Here is a 21,750-nt window from a genome sequence, read left to right as displayed (position 1 = left end):
GTGGGGGGGCACCAGGCAGCGAGGCCCCGTGCCCCGCCCAGCGGTACTCATCCATGCTGCTGCAGGGGTGCGGCAGACGTGGGGGGTGCCAGCCGTGGGCGGCGTCAGCCCCACGGTGAAGGTGGGAAGAGTGGTCCTCGCCCCTGGTGCCGGACGTTTCCGCTGGATGAGGAGGGCCGAGGGGCGTCGACTCCGTGGTCTGCGGGCTGCAGGGGACCGAGCAGGGTCCCGGTTCCCGGGACGTCAGTCGGGCAGGTGCCAGACGGCACCTAGTGGGACCTGCCCGGCTGCAGGGTGGGTGTGCCGCTCGCCTCTCCGCTCGTTTTCTCGTCCCTGGGACGGCCTGACATTTCCGTCCCTTCCCAGCTGACTGCGCTCTTCTTGGGGGGCCCACTCCTAGCCCCCCGGACCCGCAGACCTGCTCAGCATTCCCGAGCTTTCCTTGGCCACCACATTCCGGTTTCCTTTGGCCAGCGCCCAGCGTCCCCGTCTTCTGGTGCCCGTGCCCTTGGTCGTGGACGTGCAGGGGGTGGAGGGGCTGGCCCTGGGCCGATTCTTCCGCTGGTTGCCGATCTGCCTTCGCCACATGCTGGGAGTTAGGTTTGCACACCTGGAAGGAAGGAGGCGGGCCAGAGCGATGTCAGCACTTTGCTTGAATAACTTTTTTTGATTCTGATCACAGAAGGAATACATTGTCATTTACAACATTTGACAAAAACAAAGCACGACAAAATGAGAACAGCTGAGAATGAAGGTTTCCCACAATCCTCCCGTCAGTAAAACCAGTGTGGCCGTGCCGCTGGCTTAGATTCTTCTGGCGTGCGTGTACGGTGGGTGTTTCCCTGATGTTGTGTTTAGGAAGACGTCCTTTCGCGTGCCGTTTGGTTTGGGTCCTTTTCTTTCGTTTAACCTCACGTGAGTACTTTCCATGTTACGTAGTCTTTTAAAACCTGACTCTTGGCTGTAAATGACTTTCTTTGTGAACACTCTTTCTCAGCCAAACTTACTGGTAGATCCTTTTTTCTCTTTTTCCGTTTTTCTGAATGACACCCTGCCTGATACACACGTCCCCAAATCTTTGTTTACATTGCTGATCATTTCCTTGGGAGAAGGTCTCAGAAGCGGATTGCTGTTGACGAAGCACGCACGTTTTCCCGTCCCATAATCCATTCGCGCTGTTTTGGCGCACGGGAATCGCGGTTTGTTGTGGCCGCGGCGGGAGGCTGGCGGGAGCCGCAGTCCTTCTCTGTTCCCCACGCGCCGCGGAACCTCGGCCGGTGTCCGTACCGTCAGAGGCTCACGTGCACACGGGAACAGGGACGACGCCGTCAGCGTGGCCGTGCTCCCCACCCTTGCTGGGCGTCCGCAGCGTCCCTGCCCCGGCGGCCGGCTTCCTGTTCCGGATCGGCTCGTTTGTGCCTCGCGGTTACACCGTTTCCACAGACCCTTCTCCTCGACGGGCGGAATCGTCTGGCCCTGCACTTGGACCTGTTCCAGGCTGTGGGACGGCGCCCTGTGGTCCGCGCAGGAGGGACTCGAGTGGGTGGCTTTTGGCGGCTGGCGCTCGGGCGCCCGTGCCTGGCTGGTCGCCTGTGCCCGGTGCTGTGGGCTGAGACACACGGCCCCGGCACGCACTGTGCCAGCTCCTGAAGGCGCCTTGCGCCGCCCCAGCCCCACGCGTAGACATGGAGAGGGAGGGCCGGGGTGAACCTGGAAGTCCGGTTTCCGGGTGCATGGCCACCGTCGTGGCCCCACTCGTCTCAGACTCCGGTGGTCCGGTTTCGTCTCCGGCCCCGTGCTCTAGCTCGCCCGTGACCTCAGCGTCCCGGCCACTCCCTGCCTTGACTCCGGGCTCTCCGTTCCTGGCCCGCTTCGCTTTTGTCCTGAGGGCAGCTGAGGGTTGTGGGGGGCCCCCCGCGGGGAGGGGTTGATGGTGCCGGCCGCCGTGTGCGTTTGTCTCTGGCCATCTCCTGGCCTGTCTTCGTCCTGCCCTCGGTCACCGACCGGGCGGTTCGTCTGGCGGCCCTTGTCTCTACTCGCACCGTGACCGGGACTGTGTTCGTTCTGAGGCTGTGACCCAGGCGCCGCGGTGTCGGTACCCGCTTCTGACCCTTTCCCTTTCCTGACCTCCCTTCCTCTTGCCTTTGGGTTTGGTGCGTGTCGGCGGCCTCCCTTCCTCCCCGTCAGGGGTCCCGGCCGGATGCAGCCCCACGAGGCAGGGCCCGCCCTCCCGGGTGGGAGTGTGACCCCCACAGGGCTCCGGTGGGGGTGGGGGGGCGGTCCTGTGTTAGGAGTGCGTCCGCGTCTCGTGGCCTGGCCAGAGCAGTCAGACGTGCTGCTGACATTAGGCAAACGTGCTTGTCGCCGTGGATTTTCAGTGGCACTTTCTCGAGGTGTCATTGACACGCGGTAAGATGCCGCGCCCGTCCCGCAGCCTGGCCTGTTCCTCCGAGCACACGCGTGACGCGAAGGTGGGGTTCCCCGCCCACCCGCCTCGTCAGTGCCCGCCCCACCGCAGGGGTCCCCCCCTTACCGCCCGGTGCAGTTCTGGTGGGACTCCGCCACGGCGTGCTCGTCCCTCTTCCCTTGGTCCGCGGGCGGCGTTTCCGTGCAGGTGTGGGCGAGCGCGCCCTCGGAACAGGATGGGGGAGTGATCGGGCGTGAACCGTGCTTGAGAAGCTGCCGGCTTGCCCCTCGCGTGCCCCCTTCTCGCCAGCTGCCCCCCCCTTGCCCCCCGGTGCTCGCGTGCACCTTCCTGACAACGGGCACCGTCTCACGCGCTTGCTGGCCGATCGGCCTTCCTGCGTGAAGCACCCTCCGCGTAGATGTGACTTACGTACTTTTCTCCCTATTTGCTCACAACCTTTATCCGTGTTTCTGTCTTTTTAAAAATTAATTTTTAGAGGAGCTTTTAATAGCTTGAGGAAATCAGCCCTTTGTCTGGAAATACGGTTTCCCAGTTTGACATTTTCCCTCTATTTGCTTATGAAAATTTTCTGCAGACGTTAATTTTTAATTGTTACCTAGTTGAGTACATCAGCCTTTTCTTTCAGTGCTTCTGTTTTGTTTTTGTGTTTGAACGAATGTGGAAAGGACATTCTGTTTTCCTCCAGTCTCCTTCCATGGTTCTGTCCTACGTCTGCAACCTCTGACCCTCGAGGCCGCCCTGTGGTCAGAGCACCGCGCTCCAGAGCCCTTCCCAGTTGTCCGAACAACGGCGGACAACCAGCCTCTCCTCCATCCTGGTCTCTCCGTTCGGACTTTTCAGTCCCGTGTCCTTGTTTTGACGAGGATGGCGCGGCCTGGCTGTAGTTTCTGTGGCCGCGTGTGGCGTCTGCATGCCGGGTGGGCGGTCCCTTATTCATTTCTTCCCGTGAACTTCAAGTTTGGTTTGTCTCGTTTCACATAAATGGAGTTTTAATTGGTATTGCCTTAAATATGGGCTGATTCAGGGAAGTCGGTCTCTTAATGATGGTGACTCTTCGATGTTGTGTCCTAGACCGTGCCTGTTGGTTTGTTTTCTTTAGAATTGCTTAATGTTTAAGGTTATCTTTGTTTTTTTTTTTTTTAATTTTTTAAAATGTTTATTTTTGAGAGAGAGAGAGAGAGACAGAGACAGAGCACAAGGAGGGGAGAGGGAGCAGCACACAGAGGGAGACACAGAATCTGAAGCAGGCTCCAGGCTCTGAGCCGTCACACAGAGCCCGACGCGGGGCTCTGAGCCTTGAGATCATGACCTGAGCCGAAGGCAAATGCTTAACTGGCTGAGCCACCCAGGCGCTCCTAAAGTTATCTCTGAACGGGGGGGGCGCCTGGGTGGCTCAGTCGGTTGAGTATCTGGCCATTGATTTCCACTCAGGTCATGATCTCAGGGTTCGTGAGTTCCAGCTGTACATCAGGCTCCGCACTGTCAGTGCGGAGCCTGCTTGGGATTCTCTCTGTCTCTCCCTCTCTCTGCTCCTTGCCTGCTCGTGCCCTCTCTCTTAAAATAAGTAAAATAAAATATAAAAACAAGATTATCTTCAAATGGATTTTGTACTGTTCCTTTCATCTTTTTTTGTTGCTTTAATTGGGGTCTTTTCTTTCATTACGTCATCTAACCTTTCCCATCTGGTACAACACTGTGACAGTCCTAGCCAACCCGTGACCCGGGAAACCCCACTCCCTGCCTGGGAGACGGGGGGGGGGGGGCGGGGGGGGTCGTCGGCGCAGACACGCCTGATCGCCCGTCTTGGTTCTGCTCCATTCGGAGTCCGAGTCTTAGCCTTCCCAGGCCCGTTGTCTTTATTTTCCGATGGGGCAGCTGCTGGCGCCTCCCTGCCGGGACCGCCGGGAGCCCGCGGGAGCCCTTGGGTACGCATCAGCCAGTGCGGCACTGGCATCGACAGTCGCCGCCGTCCTCACCGTCGTGGTCACCTTCCTCTTCACCGTAGTGGCTTGAAAATACACGCTCGCTTCCGAACAGAATACCCCTTCCTGACAGTTGTGTGTTTGTACCAAGGACACGGCTTAGCTATCTGGCTCCGTCCTGACAGGCACGGCGTTCTCAGGCCCGTGCTGCACTCCTCCCCCCGCCTTCCCCACCTCTGCCCGCCCAGCCCGTCCTTGAAGGCTCTGCCGAACTACGGTGGAGCCCTCCTCCCCTCCCTCTGTGTCTCTCGGCCACTTGGTGCCCGGCACCCCCTGGTCCCCGTGCGAGCGAGCGGGGTGGCCCTGGCCCGAGAGCTGCCAGCCTCTGCCCGGGGACCGCGGCGGCCCCGTGTCTCCCCGTGGTGGTGGGCAGGCTTGAGAGGTGCAGGCTCCTTTATTTCTTTTCCTTGCCTCTGGTCTGCTCACCCTGCCAGGCCGTCCGTCTGCCGCCGAGGGCAACAGGGGCAGGTGCTGTTGTGGCACCTGCCGGCGTGGCAGGACCGGGAAGCCGAGTGGAGGGCGTCCTCCGGGGCCACTCCCTTCTACCGGGGCCGCTCCCGATGGATCCGGGGTGGTGCACCTGCGGATGGGACACGACGGAGGCGCTGGCTCACCCGGGCACGCGCACGAGGCGGAGGAGCGCTCACCCGGGCCCCAGAGAGCCGACGCCACCCTTTGCCTCCAGCGTGGTGTTCCAGGTGCTGTTCCTCCTTTCCGGGCTGTTCCACACCGCGGTGCTGAGGGCTCTGGGCTCGGCAGCTCCTCTGCAGCTGGGTTGGCCCTGGCGCTTCCTGGGCCTGTGCGGGCGGACGCGGGGCGGGCGCGTGCCCCCCCCCCCCCGACCTCCATCTCCCAGCCCCAGAGCGCCCTGGCCTCCACGTCTGCCCTTCATTCCTTCAGAACGTCTCGCAGGCCGCCTCCGAGGCGTTGGGGGCCTCGCACGACCTTGCCCTCCCCGCAGCTCCCCGGCTGGCGGGGGTGGAGGGGGGGACCCGCCGCATGGCCTGCCGAGGTGCCGTGGGGACGTGGGCGCCGGGTCTCGCTCCGCCGGGCCGGGGCTGGGCTAGGGCCGGGCTGGTCAGAGTCCTTCCTGGGACGCGGCTCTGAGGGGAGAGCTGCAGGGCCCACGGGGAAGGGAGAGGCCCTGGACGCGAGGCTGCGGCAGGTCACTTCCCCGTCCCCCCCCAGGCAGGTGGTCACCGGGCGAGGGTGCCCCCACCTTCTGTCCTCAGGGACTGGCCTGGGCGGGCACCGGAGGAGGGCCCGAGAGGGGCGGGTGCGGTCCGGCACCCACAGTCCTTGCCCTGTGGCCTGGCCCCTGCCGTGCGCTGCGGTGGGCCTTCTTCCCCAAACTGCTTCTTGAGCACTTCCCGCTATTATCATGTGAATGGGACCTTTCTGCCTCAAGAAGTTCGGCTCAGCCGCTCCTCCTTGTGTGCTTGTGTGGCTTTGGGATGCTAATCTAGTAGGCAGATGGCCACTTTGAGATCCATTTCCTGTGAAGGAATTGTGTAAAGGAAAGCACTTCTCTTTGTTGCCGGCCTGCTTCCTCCGCTCGCTGGGCGCCCGTGCCCTTGGGATTGCTGAGCCCCTCTCATCTGAAAGGCACCGGTGGTGTGTATGCAGGAGGGGAGCTCCTCGGGAGGGAGACTTCCCCACGGCCCCTCCCCCCCCCCCCCCCCCCCCCCCCCCGGTCAGGTTCTGTGGGACACGGGGCGAGCGACGATGGCACCCGCACTGTGGTCCCAGAAGCGCGGGAGCCCTGCCCTCTGTCCGTGGGCACATGAGCACACGAGCGCGGGCTCCTGCCCGGGCTCCTGCGTCTTTTGCGCCCCCGCCAGTGAGGTTCTGTCCGAGTTCTCTGGCAGATCACGGTGTCACCCTGGCATCAGTCTGGAGAGTATCTCTCAGTGACGAGCCACATGCGTGTGAGGACAGACTCCTTACTGGTGCCTTGTGGGCTTATCTGAGTGCCCACCGCTGCCCCTGAGACTCCCCTCGAACGCTTCCTCTCCTCAGATTTGTGTAAGAGGCTCGAGGTGGGGATTGCTGCCCTGTTGGTAGGTCGGGAAATTGAGGCACGGAGGCGTCTCTGACGCTCCTCACCGGTGTCTCTGGGGCGGATCACAAGTTACGTCACCAAGTGCGTCTCATTTCAACGTTTATTTATTTTTGGGACAGAGAGAGACAGAGCATGAACGGGGGAGGGGCAGAGAGAGAGGGAGACACAGAATCGGAAACAGGCTCCAGGCTCCGAGCCATCAGCCCAGGGCCCGACGCGGGGCTCGAACTCACGGACCGCGAGATCGTGACCCGGCTGAAGTCGGACGCTCAACCGACTGCGCCACCCAGGCGCCCCAAGTGCGTCTCATTTAAGAGGGTCAGGGTCTCACAGAGTATGTTCTCCTACCGCAGTGGAATGGATATCAGAAGTCATTGACGGGGGAATTTAGAAAAGTCACAAACGGGTGGACAGCAAACCACACATTGATACCCGTGAGTGGAAGAAGAGACACGGGAAATGAGAGCAGCCATGTGGTTAACTGGGCACACACGTGGTGCAGAGCGCGGCCAGGAGGCAGCACGAACAGTGAGTGCTCCGAGGGAGAAAACCCATAGCCCGCAGAAGGAAGGACGTGATAAAATTACGGATGAAATAAATAGAGAACCGAAGAAAACAACAGAACGTTATTTATTTGAGAAGAAAAATAAAATGGACAAACTTTGAGCTGGACCAACGGAGCACACGTGCGTGAAGTCTCAGGAAAACCAGGAGAGAGAGGGTTGGGGACATCCTTACAGGCTTCACGGAGCCGGAAGGGACCGCGAGAGAACGCGGTGAGGTGTCTGTCGTCCGCCAGCACATTATTCGAACTCGATGAAACGGACGAGGTCCTAGAGGATCACAGAGTGCCACAAGTGACGGAAAAGGAGTGGAAGCTACAAGTAGACGTAGTCGGCAGCCGGGGTACTTCCAGCAGAGGAAGTCCTGGAACCACGTGGCCTCACGGGTGAACTCTGCCTCACGTGTCAAGAGGGAACTCACAGCGATCTTTCTCAAAGCGTTCCCAAACATACAAGGGGAAGAGTCCCTCCGTAACTCGTCTCCCGGGGCTCAGACTTCACGCGCCCACAGATGGCAGTTCTGGCGGGTCACGAAACCATAAACCCTTGGAAGAAGCATTACTGTCCTAAGTCTCTGTGACCTTGAACGCCGGAGGGGCTTCTTAAAGAAGATGCCAGAAGCACACAGTGCTTTGTTGAAACTGACGATGTAAATGCGCCCAAGGATGCTGTTGAGGACGTGAAAAGTCAGCGCACAGAATGGGAGCAGGTATTTGCAAATCACGTATTTGGTGAGGATCTGGCGCCCGGGAGGCCTCAGGAATTCTCACAGCTCGACACCCAAAAGACGAGCAACTGAGCTTGAAAACGGACAGGGGCCTGAATAGACGTTCCCGCAGAGACGACACAAGGGGACGTGGGAAGGTGCATCGCTAATCTCTAGGGGAACGGAGGCGAGGACAGCGGCGGTCGGTTACCCAGAGAACAGCAGGGGTTGGCGAAGGAGGTACGGGGGCCGGAACCGATGGTATAATGTGGTGCGGGCGGCGTGGAAGACGGTGTGCCTGGAACAGAGCAGCAGCGTTCAGGGCAGGTAGAGGCAGGAAGCGGCCCACGCGTCCTTCAGCAGCTAGATGGACTAAAATAAAGGGCTGCATCTGGACTTGGGAATATCATTCAGCCTTGAAAAGGAAGGGAATTCTGGTACAGGCTACGGGGTGGACGCTCTGTGGGATGAGCAGACCAGAAGGAGCAGACACCGTGTGATTCCATTAGTATGAGGTCCCGGGGGTCACGTCATCCAACCCTTGGGCACAGTGGGGCCAGGGGTCCGTGAGTAATGGGGACAGAGTCTCAGTGTGGAGAGACAGAACCTTCTGGAAACAGATGGTGAGAACGGCTGCACAGGAGCGTGAATGTGCTCGGTGCCCCTGAGCTGTTCACTTAGAAATGGTTAAGATTTTATGTCGTGTATATTTTGCCGCAAAAACAAATGGCGAAGGACTTACGTAGACATCTGTACAAACGTCTAGCAGTCCCGCGAAGAGCACTGAAACAGCAGTGAGGCCCCGCTTCCCCCCGCCGGGATGGCGAGGAAGACGACGGTATAGCATTCGTAACAGTAAACTGGTCATGTGCCGTTGCACACAGGGTCCTTGTGGTATTAACGTAAGAAAGTAATAATAATAACGAACGCTAACAAGCGTTGGTGGAGGCCGTGGGGAAACCGAGCCCGCACAGATGCCATAGCGAGGCGCTGCGGTGTGGCGGGACTCGGTCGCCCGAGTCCTCGGAGGGGTGAAAGTGGCGTCCTGTCCGTCCAGCGTGGCCGCCCTAGCTGTGTGCCCAGGGGATTGGAGACGCTAAGCATTACCGCTCACGGAAGCCGGGGAGTGGGCCGAAGACAGACAGCACAGTCAGCCGTCGGTGCGGCATCGCGCGGGGGTGAGGCACGGACGCACCTGGTACGGACAGACGGGACGGACCTCGGACACGTGGTGCTCACGTGGAGACAGGAGAGGCAGAGACGGCCCCGCCGTGTCGGGGTCCCCGAACGCGGACCGTCCACACCCGGTGAATCCTCACACACGTAGGAGATTAGTGGGTGCTGTGGGGACTGGGACTTCTGTTTGGGGTGAAGAGTCTTTTCGAATTTGCGTTCTGTTTGGGCCCTGTCGTGAATATACTGAAAACCACTGAATTGTTCAGTTTAACGTGGTTAAAACGGTGAATTTTATCCCAATGAGAAGCGAGTCAGTTATTCAACAGATGGTTTTGTAACGTGAATGCCTGAGAAAGCGAGTGAGGCTCGCTGGGAAGACGCTCCCCTTCTGTGGAAGTGGGGTGGGTGGGGACCCCCTGCGTGTGGCCGGTCATTGGCCAGGGCGTTTGGGGCTTCTGGTGTGGGCTCTGTGCAGGGGGGAGACAAGACCACGTGCCGGGACCTCGGGGCCACGTCAGGCAGGTCCCCTCCTCGAGGTCACGCACTCGGTCCCTGTTTGCCGGCTCCTTCCTTCCTGCCCCGATGGCACTCTCGGTGGCCTGGTGTGGGGGCGTGAGGTGAACTGCCTGCTGCACGGCAGGAGTGAGAAGCAGCATCCCCACCCCTGGGCGCCCCTCGCTGTGGCCCTGGAGACTGGCCTCTCTACTGTGCCCTGACGACGGGCTCCCCGGGTGTCGCCCCTGCCATCTGGGTGTTGTGGGCGAACCCCCCCCCCGGCCCCCGCCCCGAGAACTGCGGTGACTGTCCGTCCTCACGGTCGGCCTGGCTCCTGTTCTGCTGGAATTTGAGAAAAGAAAAAGTGTTTGTAATCGCAGCGGGCCTTTATTTTTCTACGCTCTGCTCAGACACTTCCAGACTTTTGCTCTCAAGTCGTCTCGTCCGGTGTCGGGATTACTGCTGAGTGCCCAGCACACTGCCCCGTTACCCCGCCGCCCTCACCGGCACCGTTCCTTCAGACCCGCCTGGGGCGGGCCGGCTGCAAGGTGACCCACGGTGATCACCCGGAAGTTTGGAAAGGCCTGTGTGTCGGCGAGTGGGTTCCTGTCTGAAGACCCCAACGAGGACGGGCTTCCGTGGCCCCCAGTCCCGCGCTGGCACGCTCCGGAGCCACGATGCGGGGTGGTCGTCCGGGCGCGCCTGGGGACCCTACGCCGGCCTGCCCTGGGGGCCCTTCCGCCCCGCCCAGCACCCCTCCCGCGGTGGGGCGGGGCCGTGCTCCCACGGGTCCGACAGGCACTGGCCCTTCCTTCTAAAGGTCATCTCTGTCTTAGTTGTTAAAGTTCAGGAGGAAATAAACTGCTTAGAGCTGGCATTTCTCAAGTGTCAGCTCCCCGGGCCCTGGAGCCTGGGGTGGGAAGGAGGTAGATTAACAAGTGAGCTGCCGTGTTGACACGGAGACAGCCGGGCAGACGCTTCCCTGTCTTGGCTCCGCGAAGAAATCGTAGAAGAGAAAGTAATGATGTTGTAAAAGCTCGTTTTCTCTTCTCGTTTCTGTTGTTTGGCACGGGAAATGTGGAGATGTTTATTAGTGGGGCGCCGGCCCTCAGAGAGCTTGTCGGTCTCGGGCACCTGGGTGTCACCGGGCGTGCCCGCGTGCGGCCCCCGGGCCCTTCATCCTTGACGGGGAAGCTCCTGCCCGGTGGGGAGACAGCGCCCCCCCCCCCCCCCCCGAGGGTGCCACACCTAACTGGGTATTGACTTGTGCTTTGGGTCGAGGACAGCAAAATCGATGGGAAAGCAAACGGGCAGGATGGGCTTTATTAATCAGGCACTGCCAGGCAGCCGGAAGGCGGCCGCTCCGCTCCTGGGCGCGTGGCTATCGATCGCCGGCTCGTCGGGAGCCTCGGCTTCGGAGCTGCCGGGGGTTGCAGGCCGACGCCGGGGACGGAGGTGGGCGAGAGTCTGCCGGCTCGTCCGCCGCCTCCCGTCCCGCCTCGGCGGGGCCTCATTGGCCTCCGGCCCCCACAGACCCAGAGGAGGCCGGCGGGAGCCCCTCCCAGGGTGGCCGCACTCTCCCCCGCCAGGCTTCCTGCCTTCCCCAGCGTCTGTCCCCGGGGAGGCGGGGGCACACAGAGCCCCTGGGAAGGTGGGACCTCGTGCCCACGTAGCCCGACGTCAGAGCTGCCCTGGACACATCTGGAGCGGTCGCCGTCACACGGCGGGGCACGGTGGCCGTGGCTTTGGACTGGAGCCGCTCGGGTCCTTTTCGGAGGAGAGAGTTTGGGGGTCTTACAGGAAGGTGTGGAAGTGAGTGAGCGGGTGCCCAGTGATGAGTTGAGGGGATGCCCCGGGGGTCGTCTCCGCAGGAAGGAGTGCAGCACGCACGGAGCTTGGGGCCAGCCCTGCCAGCAGCTGCACTGGTGGGGAGCGCCTCGGGGGCGGCCTTCATCGCTGCTCACCTACAGCCTCGTGCTTTCCAAACCATAATCCAGGGCAGTGAGTGGCCACCGGTGTCTGCAGAGGGCCAGTCAGTGAACGGCTCCCTCTGCCCGTTTGGGCCACAGACACCACGTGGGTGAGCAGGTGTGGCTGTGTTGTGACAAAACCTGATTTTCCAGAGGCAGGTGTGGAGCACGGGGGTAGGAGCAGGGATGAGGCCCGGCCCCCCGGCCTGCTCGCTGTGGGACTCCTGCGTCTCCGGGCACTGTGCACGGGCCCTCGTCCTCGGGGACGCTGGGGCCGGGGTGACCTCGCGCGCGTGGAAGCCTTCCCCAGGCCGGCGAGGCCAGAGCCAGGCGTCTCTGTGGCACTTGGCATGCAGCCCCGTGCTGCCCGACCGTCGGCTTGCTCTAATTATCTGTCCCCCATCGTTCTCCTCGGGCCTGTGGCCCTGCCAGCCGGAGCTCCAGGGCGCGGGGCACCGGGGTGGGTGGTGAGCTCGTCCCGCCGTGTGCCTGGCACCCTGGCCCTGAGGGACGCGGAGCTCGCCTCGCTTGGCCTCCTCACCCCCGTGAACTGGGGGCAGCCCTTCCTGTGCGTTTACACGTCGGCAGCTGATGGGCTCCATCACCTCGTTCACTGTGGTTGGGAGGATCGAACTGAAACCGCAAGGGCAATTTTCCTTCTCGCGTCTCCGGGTCAGTCGAGTGTTCCCGGCGTGGCCTCCACGTGGGACACATGGAAGCTTGCTCGGTTGGGGACTCCGACTGGATGAGACGCCAGGAGCGGCAGGCTCGTACGAGCGGCGCCCTGGGAAGCGGCTGGAGGCTGGGCTGCAGCCCCTGGCCTGCTCGTCCGTGGCTCCTCTGAGCGGGTCCGTGATGGCCTTTGCTTTCTTCGTTCTCTGGTTTCCTTTCTGTGTTTGGTTTCTTTTTATTTTTCACAGAAATGTGTATGACGCTTGGAGACACTTAGGATAGGAATTTGATGGCACACACAGCCAGCCGCGTGCGTGCCCGGCCCAGGCATTGAGGCGCGCCGGGCGGAGGCTCACTGCCGCCTCGCCGAGGCAGCCCCCTCGGTGAGTCTGAGCAGGACCGGCAGACTCTGTCGTCTGCTCCCTGCCTTCTCCCCTGCACATGGCACGACCGCTGGGGCCTGTGGTCGCATTTCCGTCCCCAAGTCCTGCCCTTGCTGTGCCGGTCAGGGCTGGCCATGGCCGCGTGGTGGGAGGGCGCCCACATGCAGACGGGGCTCCGGGTCTGAGTAGGAGCCCGGCTGGCTCGCCACGCCCCAGCTGTGCGACCCCTGCCCACTCACCAGGGGCGCAGGGGCCCGACTGTGGCAGCACCCTTCCGTCTCTGATTCTCGAGGTCCGGCAAAGACCAGGCGTGCGTGCTGGGCCCGTGGCATGCCGGGTAGCCTGTCCGCTCAGGAGACAGGTCCCGGAGTTCCCACTTCTGCGGAGACCCTGGCTGCCACCTCCTCTGCTCTTGCCTTTCGTCCCACGTGGGGTAACATGGTGTGCGTCTCAGCCAGGGGTCTGCGGAGGAGGTCTCCCAGGCACCTGTAAGGCCTCACCCCTGCTTCTCCACCCCAGCTGGACGCGGGGGGGGGGGCAGGTGTGCCCGAGTGCCCCGCCCCTGTGAAGGCAGGGACACGGCAGGGGAGCTCACACTTGCTTTGCACTTCGCACAAGTGTCTCATTAGATTCCCTGTGGCCCGTGAGGCAGGGCAGAGATCAGTGGCTTCCTTCTTATCTGTGGGGAAACGGGAGGTCAGGCTTGGAGCTCCCGACCAGTCAGACGCCGAATGGGGTCACACCGGGCTTACTGCATCTCTCCAGCCGGGGGCCGTGGACTCCGGGGCCACGTCTCTGCGTCTCTCTCGGAAGCCCCCGTTAGCGTCCCGCCCCGGCGAGTGCGCTGGGGCCGGCAGTGGGCGGTGCTCTGTGCTGGCTTCCAGGCCCGTGGCCCACGGTTGCCTCTGGGAGAGTTTCTGCAGCCGGTACCCGTGCACCTCTGTGAGTTCATCGTCGCCCTCCCGAGCTGCCGCGCAGCCCCCTGCCAGGTCCCCCACAGGCGCGGCTGCACCAGGGGTGCACAGGGCTTGGGGCGCTCTCCTGCGGGGCGGTTCTGCGGGGGCATTCGTGAACGTGCGCGGTGCTCCTTTCCACAGCCCGTCCCTGTCTTCTGCTGGATGAGCCAGCTTCTAGAATGTTCGGCCTCTCAACATTCCCTGCTGAGCCTCGGTGGAACCAAGACCTTGGCCGCCTCCCCCTGGTGTGTCTGCAGCCCCCGCCAGGCCCTGTGAACTCTGGGGCCAGGCCTGTGTGTGCCCGTCCATCCTGGCTCGTCATGGGTGCCCGAATGCCCCAGACAGAAAACGGGCTCACTTGCTGGATGGCGGTTTGGCCCGAGCTGCGGCCCCGTGGGGTGCACGGGGCCTCGTGCAGTGAGCCGCTCAGGGCCCGAATTTACGATCTGTAAACTGGAGAAGCTTAGAGAGCATATGTGTTAGTGGTTTGATCTGCACTTCTTGGAGCTCGAAGGAAGAGGATGCTTTAGAGATTTTGCAAAATCGTGAATAAAATCTTGTTAACGTTTTCTTAGCTTTGCACAAAAGCGTACTTGCTAGAGACCAGCGTGTGCCTGCCGTCCTAGTTCACCCCCAGCAGGCTAGCTCGCGCTGCACTGCGTGCTCTTGGGCACGTAATCGCGCGCCTGCCTGCGAACGCCGGTCCAAGTGCGCTGGTTAAAGGTTTGTTTTGAGCTTGGGTCTGGCGACGGCCGTCGGCATGTTTGCGCCGTCCCGTGTTCCTGGGCCCACAACGGGCGCGACGCTGCATGGGGAATGGTCGTCCCTCCTGGATGGACAGCACCACCCTGTCCGGGTCCTTCCCAGAGGCGCGTGGCCGGGAGAGCACCGGCCGCGGAGGCGCGGCTGCAGGGGTCGTGTGGGGCCGGAGCCGGCATCCGAGGTCGTCTCCGAGAAGGTCATTAAAACGTCTCCTGCCGCTTCAGAGTGAGCCGGGTCCTCTGTTCCTTGAAAGTAGGCGTCCTCAGGTGAGGGTGACGGGAGGGGCCGCAACACGGAGACGGTTCTCAGAAGCTGAGACCTCGTCTCCCTCGGCAGACGCCCGCTCGGGAAGGCATTGATCGATAGGCATGCCGACTTCTCCTTCAAGCACTAAGCACTTCATTTTGAACCCCCAGAGGCTCGCGGAAATGCCAGTGACCCCAGAGTTCAACTTCAGCTTGGAAGGTAGTGGTTTAATGTTTTATGAGTATTCTCCTTTGCTTCCCAAGAAAGGCTGAGGTGGACCGGAGAGGACAGCCCGACGAGAAGGGTCAGCCGTCGGGCACTAGTGTCTCGCGTCGGGCCGCGGGCTCGTTGCGCATGTGGGGTCCCTCTCTGCCTTTCTGCTTGTGGGGGCGGGGCGGGGCAGTCTGCCGGCCGCTGACTTGAACAACTCACTTGGGGAACTTTGGCCAGGATTTGTGGAAACGTCAGGAAAGCGCGCTCCTCTGGGAGGCCGGCCCTTCTTGGTGCCTGAGGGCCTCGCTATCCCTCGCCCTCTGTCCTGCGAGGCCAGGATCCCCGCCCCAGGGCTGGCCCCTTGAGTGTGTGGCTCACCGTTGCTCTGTCTCTGGGGAGTTTATATGCAGAAGTGTGTCCGTCCTGACTCCTTGTCCCCAACCCGTCCTCTCCTCTCCTCTCCTCTCCTCTCCCCTCCCCTCCCCTCCCCTCCCCTCCCCTCCCCTCCCCTCCCCTCCCCTCCGCTTCTTTCCTGCTGAATGGACGCCTACATGGGGAGGGGGGTCTGTACTTCCCATCTCCCAGAACTGTGCCCTCGGCCCCCGAACCCTGCCCTGCGTGCGAGGCAGTGACACACCTGGGTGTTGACTCCCTGACCGTCACGTGCCTGTTGCGGTGATTGAGTTGTGTGCGTGGACTCCCGCCCCTTTGCCCCACGCTCTCCTTTGCGGGGGTGGGGCGCCCCAGCAGCACCCCGCACACGTCTGACCTGGTAGGTTGGATAGCACCCGCCTTTTCCCTCGCTGCTTCCCACGGCGGCTGCTCCGTGACATCAGGGCTCTCTCTTCTCATCTCAGCTCCAGCGTGACAGGCAGCGACAACGACCTTTCGTGCCACATTCTCTCGGTTGACATGAGCCACATGGTTTCTGTGCCCCATCGGCGCACAGCCCCGCGAGGTCGGGCTCATGCTGGTCCCTGCGTTTGAGAACGGCCGGGTGCCTCCGGGCTACCGATGGCCCTGGACAAGCCTCTGTGGAGCACGCCCCCTGTGATGCCCTGAAGATGAGTGCGACTTGTACTTCCGTGTCCGAAACGCCTGAGCGCGGACGAAGCCTGCAGGGCCAGCAGCCCTGAGTATGGAGCGAGTCCCTTGGCCAAGGGCAAGGGCTGAGGATACGCTCAGCTGCTCGCCCAGTGCTGACTCTGCAGGGTCATGTGTCCTCTGCCCTGTTCCTTCTGGAACATCCTGGTTCCCTGGAAGGCATTTCACCATTGGGACAGGCAGTTTCTCTTTGTTTTTGCCTGCCTGCTTGCTTGCTTTTTCTTTCTTTCTTTCTTTCTTTCTTTCTTTCTTTCTTTCTTTCTTTCTTTCTTTCTTTCTATGTGTATTTATTTATTTATTTTTGAGATAGCGCGAGCTGGGGAGGGACAGAGAGAGGCGGGGGGACACAGGATCCGAAGCAGACTCCACGCTGTCAGCACAGAGCCCAACTCAGGGCTCAAATCCATGAACCGTGAGATCATGACCTGAGCCAAAGTCGGACGCCTAACCGACTGAGCCGCCCAGGTGCCCCTGAGGCAGGTTCCCTTTCTGACTGGGAACCTGACTGGCCGGGTTCCCTTTCTGACTGCCAGCCTGGGCCCCGTTGCCTTCCCATTGCCTCTCGGCCGATGCGATGTGTCTGTGACATCCAGGACTGGGCATTGGGCCCCACCAGGTACTGGGGGCTGAAGCCCTCTCGTGATTTAAGGGGGGATTTAAGCACGCGGAGCTGGCAGCCAGCAGACTAAGACGTGGGCGTCCTGTGCCCCGGCTTGCCTCTTAGCTGCTACCAGCTCTTGCTGGGGAACTTTCTGGTTTGACCCCCTCATGGATGTGTGGGCATCATGCTCCTACATGGGGGGACCCGGGGCTTCTCAGACTCCCCCAAGGCCGTCCCCACCGAGCCTGTGCTCAGGGCGGCTTGTCCGTGGCTCCTTATCCCTGAGCTTGGCTGGACGGCGGCTCGGCCTTGGTGTATGAGCGAGGGACACTGCTGGTCTTGTAGTTACGTTGCCGGTTGTCGGAACGCTGTTTCAAGGCACTTGTGAGCTCCCACCTGGGTCCCGCGGATCTGGAGTTGATCTCAGTCCTCGATTATTAACTTGGCCTATGCACAGCATCAAGTTGAATCAGAACTGAAAATAGCCTCTTAACGGGCCGGTTTCAAATGACTGTTTTTACCTGTCTTTTGTCTTATTTCACGTCTTTGCGGAGCACCAAGAGGAGTCAGGTGCGGCCGGTCACTGTTCCCTTGAACCCTTGAGCTACTGACGGGGGTTCCCGCGCTGGGCCGGCCCAGCCTCCTACCCGCTCCCTCTGTGACTCATGCGCACGCTCAGACTGAACTACGAGATGAGAGCAGAAACCGCACGCTCGTGCGGGAGGGAAGTGGGCTTGGCGCACGTCGCCTCCGAAGACAGCGTCCACCGCCGTCCCCGGGAAGTGAGGTTTCCTTCAGGTCGTGGGGTCAAAGCGGAAAGGACGCGGTGGGAGGCCAGGTGTGACGTGAGCCCACGGGCGCCCTCCCCGGCGTGGCCCCGGCTCACCGTGCCGCCTGCGTGAGCGCCACGTGCGTCAGCTCTCAGCACATCCTGAAGACACCGTGTTTCTGCATTTCCTTCGGAAGAGGCGCCTCCTGGCCCTGCAGGGTCCGGGGACGCCTCCCCTCGCGGCCCCTCCCCTGGTCATCGTCCCCTCCGTCAGGCCGCGGGGACGGCCACCCTGCGTGCAGAATCGCGAGGCTGCGTGGTCTCGGGAGTCAGGGGTTGTCCACGAGTGCTGGGTGCCGGCTGCCGTTTGCTGTTTAGGAACAGGTCAGGAGCAGAGGGCGGCCCCGGGCAGGACTGAGGGGCCGAGCGCGTTTTGGGGCACAGGCCGGGCTCTGAAGGTGCTTCGGGGCTGGGCCAGGGAGTCGGGTGTTAGCCTGTGGGTGGTCAGGAGCCCGGAGCCCTGACCTGGGCCCCCCTGCTGTCATCTGCCCCCTGAAGGGACGACTTGCTTGGGGCTCCGGTGGGACCCACGGGCAAGGTCTGCATGCCGGGGGTCTGGCCTGTGGGGGGGGAGGGGGAGCCGCTGCGGGGCACCCCGGCCGTTGTCGGAGCCCCGCTGGCGTCCGGCGGGGCAGCGCTGGGGGAGCGGGCCCCACCTCCGGGTGGCGGGGGCTCCCCCACACCCGCGGCACATCTGGCTGCTGTGATCCGGATGGAAGTGCTTGCCGGTAATTTAGCTCATTCAGAAGTGCCGTCTCCCCGGAGCGCTGCGCTGCTGACAATTTTTCCCATTGTGTGTGGGGTTGAGTCCCCCCCTCCCCCCGCTGCCTGCCGTGTTCTGGGATCACCCTGGGTGTCTCTTTGAAATCCAGAAACTCCTGAAAAGCTCTAAGTAGCTATTCACGAGTAAGGAAATGGCAGCGTGCCGGTTGCACGTGCGGCTCTATTTTGGGACCTACGTGACGGGCTCGTCCTGGTCCCGGGGGGGCCGTGGCGGGGGCGCCATCCTGCGGGCCAGGCCTCACTGCTCTGCCCTGTCTCCTTTCCCTGCAGCGCCCGTGGGCTGGAGAAGGTCCGGCAGCAGCTCCAGGAGGAGGTCCGCCAGGCCAGCGGCCAGCTGCTGGAGGAGAGGAAGAGGCGGGAGACACAGGAGGCCCTGGCCCGGCGACTCCAGAAGCGGGTCCTGCTGCTGACGAAGGTACGGGGCCGGGCGGGGGCCCGCCGTCCCGGCCTCTGCTCCCCTGGCCGGCGGCCGCCAGCCCGTCCCCACCACATCCAGGCTTCCCGAGATCGCCGCCAGCCCGAGGGCGGTTTTAACCGCGGTGAGGAGTGTCCGGCTCCTCGGGCCGTCGGGCTCGTGTGCGGCTGCCTGGGGTCCCCTCAGAAGGTGTCCGCCTCCCTGCGGAGTCGGGGCTTCGTCAGGCTGTGCCTCCGTCCCGCGATGCTCGCGGGGTTCTTGAATCATAGCAAAGACTTCTCCAGACCCCGGAGGTCCCTCTGGGACTTGGAGGGCCCAGGTGTGGGTCCCCTTCTGGATGGCCGTCCGGCAACCTAGCGCTCCCGGTGAGGGGTGGGGCGGCCGGGGCCGCACTTTGACCCGGGGTCACGACCCCTTCCCCGGGCCACGGGTGAGAGCAGCCTTCCCCTCCTTCAGTGACCAGATCCCGGTGGGTCTGTGGCCCATGGTTTGGACTGAGAACTCTCACCGGGGCCGAGATGCACTGGGCCTCGTGTGTGGGGCGGGCTCTCTCTGACCGTCCTGTGCCTGCAGAGCTTCCCACGTTGGCTGGACGGAGCCCGCTGGAGCGCAGATCAGGGTTTTCTGTGGGACGGCGTCATTTAAATGCTGCTGTGAATGCTGAAGTTTCAGAAGACGGGGAGGAGAGAAACTGCATCTGTCCCCACACGCTCTCCAGACACGGACGGGGTGTCCAGCTCGCTGGACAAAAACCCCTCCCGCCTGCGCCCGACCCGGCCTGGTGTGGGCCGCGTGTGGGCCGCGTGGGCCAGTGTGAGGCCACGATGGCCCAGATTGTTTCTAATGAAAACCGAGGCTCTTTGGCCCTGGGGCCACCTGGTTATGAAGGTTTTAGGGGACAGGTCGTATTTCAGCTGCTAAGCGCCCGCCATTTTGTGGCTTCTCCAGCACGTTCCTTGCCGTGCCGTGGTGTCCCTCGAGAGCCTTGGCATCCCTCAGGGCCCTGGGTCCAGGGCTTCCCAGGTCAGGCTCAGCCGAGCTCTGCACACAGGCCCTGGGTACCACCCCTGTCATCCTGGCTCTGCAGGCGGCCACCCCCGCAGCCTGGGCTGCCTCTGGCAGAGACGAGGACGCGGTCCCGTGGCCTTGGTGCTCGTGGACGGTTACGGACAGGGGTTTGGAGCCGCCTTCTCGTGCCCCCACCTCCTCCCTCCCCTCCCCAGCACGTACTGCGTGCCACCAGGTCACCTGCACAGGTTCTGGGTCACGGCCCTTCTAGTGCCTGTAGTCTAGCTGGACGGGCAGGAGGGACACGCGCGCACATGCCAACCGTGATGGGATTTTCGTGGGAGCGGAAGCCGCCGCTGAGCCGTGGCCCGAGGGCTCGGTTTGAGAGGGGCACTCGCAGAATTTGGCTCCGTGGAAGACGGGGGGATGGGCAGGAACGCGGGCAGAGGGAGCTGGGGCAGGAGGCACAGCCACCGGGAGGGCACGTCCACGGCACAGCTGCCTCGGCACGTCGGGGCTGCGTGGGCTGTCTGCGCCTGACTTGCTGTGAGCGAGAGGCCAGGACGGGCTGCGGTCCGTGACGTGGCAAGCACGGGCTTTTCCGGGGTGACGGGCAGGGGACCTTAACCTGTGACCTTGGAGAAGGCGCTCGGTCCCTCTGCGTCCCCATTTTCCCATCCCCGGGATGAGCAGCGGTGCCGTGCACCGAAGCGGCCCGGGTGCCCGCCAGAGGGCTCCGCGGGGACAGCGCTCACGAGAGTCACAGGGAGGAGACAGAGTGGAAGTTCCCGAGGCATGTCCACCCGGCCTGCCGCACCCTCCAGCGTGCCCCCGCCCGGCACCCACCCAGAGGAAGGGAATCTGGTGCGTGGCGCGGACGTCTGCACCCCCCTGACGCAGCATCGCTCATGGCCACGCGGCCCCGGTGCCCGTCAGCGCTGGGCGGGGGAAGGAGGCGCCGGGTAGGTGCCCGACGGGTTATCGTTGAGCCACAGGAGAGAAGGAAACCCCGCCCGTGTGTGACACCACAGGCGGGCCTGGAGGACACCGCCGAGCGACACGACACAGCGAATCTTCGGACACGGGGAGCAGGTTGGTGGCTGCCAGAGACAGGCTGGATGTGGACGAAATTGGGGTGGGGGGGCACGAGGGACGGACCTCCAGACGTGATACGAGTTCTAAAGGGAAAACATGAGCCGCGGGTGCAGAGCATCCCCTCTTTGTGGGGGGCCCCGGGTCACCCGTGCCGTGGGAAAGCAGCCCCCCATCCTGGACCGGGGGTCCTACGTGTGAGGCCGCGTGAGAGTGCTGTCGCACGTGGGCAGTGGAGTGTGCGGCCGTCTTAGGAAAGGGGGCTTCGCGAGGGTTCGTGGAGGGCGTCCGGGGTGAGGCTGGTTGGGCAGGTCGGCGGTCACCCTGGTGGAGCTTTGCCGGTGGTGGGTGCGTGTGGCTCATTCCGTCCTCCTCCAGGGCCTCGTGGACGGCGGGCCGCCGGTGGCCTGAGCCGTGGGGCACGGCCTGGAGCGCCTTGTCTGCCGCCTACCCGTCCCGCACGTGCACCGCTCAGAACCACAGCTGGGGCACAGTGTCCCGCCTGGATGTGCGCACGGGCTGCGTCTCTGTTCCCCGTCGGTCCGGAAGGCACCTTCTCCAACCCTCCCCTTGGGACAGCCCCTTCTTACCCCAGGCTCCCGTGGCGCCTTGGCCACAGGGTGTTGTGGCTGGTCCGGCGGTCTTAGCGGGGAGCCTATGACTGCCGCTGTGCGTGCAGGGGGGCGTGTGGAGCTCCATCTTCGGGGCTGTCTGGCCAGTGTCGTGGCGAGCTCTCGCGGCTTCCGTCCCGTTTCGTGTCCAGCTGGGTGGGTGACTGCTGTTCCCGTGGGGCTTGCTGATGGGGTCTTACTTGATTTCAGACCATTCGTGTTTTTATTTTTAATAAAACTTATTTTCTGGAATAGTCTGTGATTTAGACCAAAATGGTCTTGAAACGGTCATCACCGCTCGGGGACCAGGCTTGACCAGGGCCGTTGACTGAAGTCTGTGCCGTCCTCCCGTTTGCTTCGTTGCCCCTCAGCCCTTTCTCTGTCTTGGACCCCCCCCCCACGGTGAGTCGTCACCTCTCCTCGGGCCATGACAGTTCTCGGACTCCTTGCGTGGATGAGCCCACCGCCCGGAGTGCGGCGCGGGCGTCCCGTGGCAGGTGCTGGACGGGGGTGTGTCCCAGGCTTTCCTCCCAGGCTCCCGGGGGACGGGGCAGCTCTGCACGGAAGCACCCCGGCCGTAGCCTGACTTCCCCGTGTGGACACTGGCCTTGCTTCCCGGCTATGCCGGGTCAGCCGGGTCTCTCCCTCCACGGTGCACGGCCACACCTGGAGGCTGGGGGTCACGCCCCTCCT

General features: G+C 62.8%; 1 protein-coding gene across 1 annotated transcript in view; it reads left to right on the top strand.

Moving 5' to 3' along the window:
- MAD1L1 (mitotic arrest deficient 1 like 1) overlaps positions 1-21,750 on the top strand; it is a 320,239-nt gene that overhangs the window by 105,237 nt on the left and 193,252 nt on the right. The window contains exon 11 of the mRNA XM_047089198.1: positions 18,202-18,346. Within this exon, the coding sequence (XP_046945154.1) occupies positions 18,202-18,346 (145 nt within the window). The remainder of the gene's footprint in view (positions 1-18,201; positions 18,347-21,750) is intronic.

Source organism: Lynx rufus, unplaced genomic scaffold (assembly GCF_022079265.1).
Source record: "Lynx rufus isolate CCGP_SWC_20201006 ecotype Redwood Valley unplaced genomic scaffold, mLynRuf1.p SCAF_27, whole genome shotgun sequence".
Classification (NCBI taxonomy): domain Eukaryota; kingdom Metazoa; phylum Chordata; class Mammalia; order Carnivora; family Felidae; genus Lynx; species Lynx rufus.
This window is presented reverse-complemented; position numbering and strand designations above follow the sequence as displayed.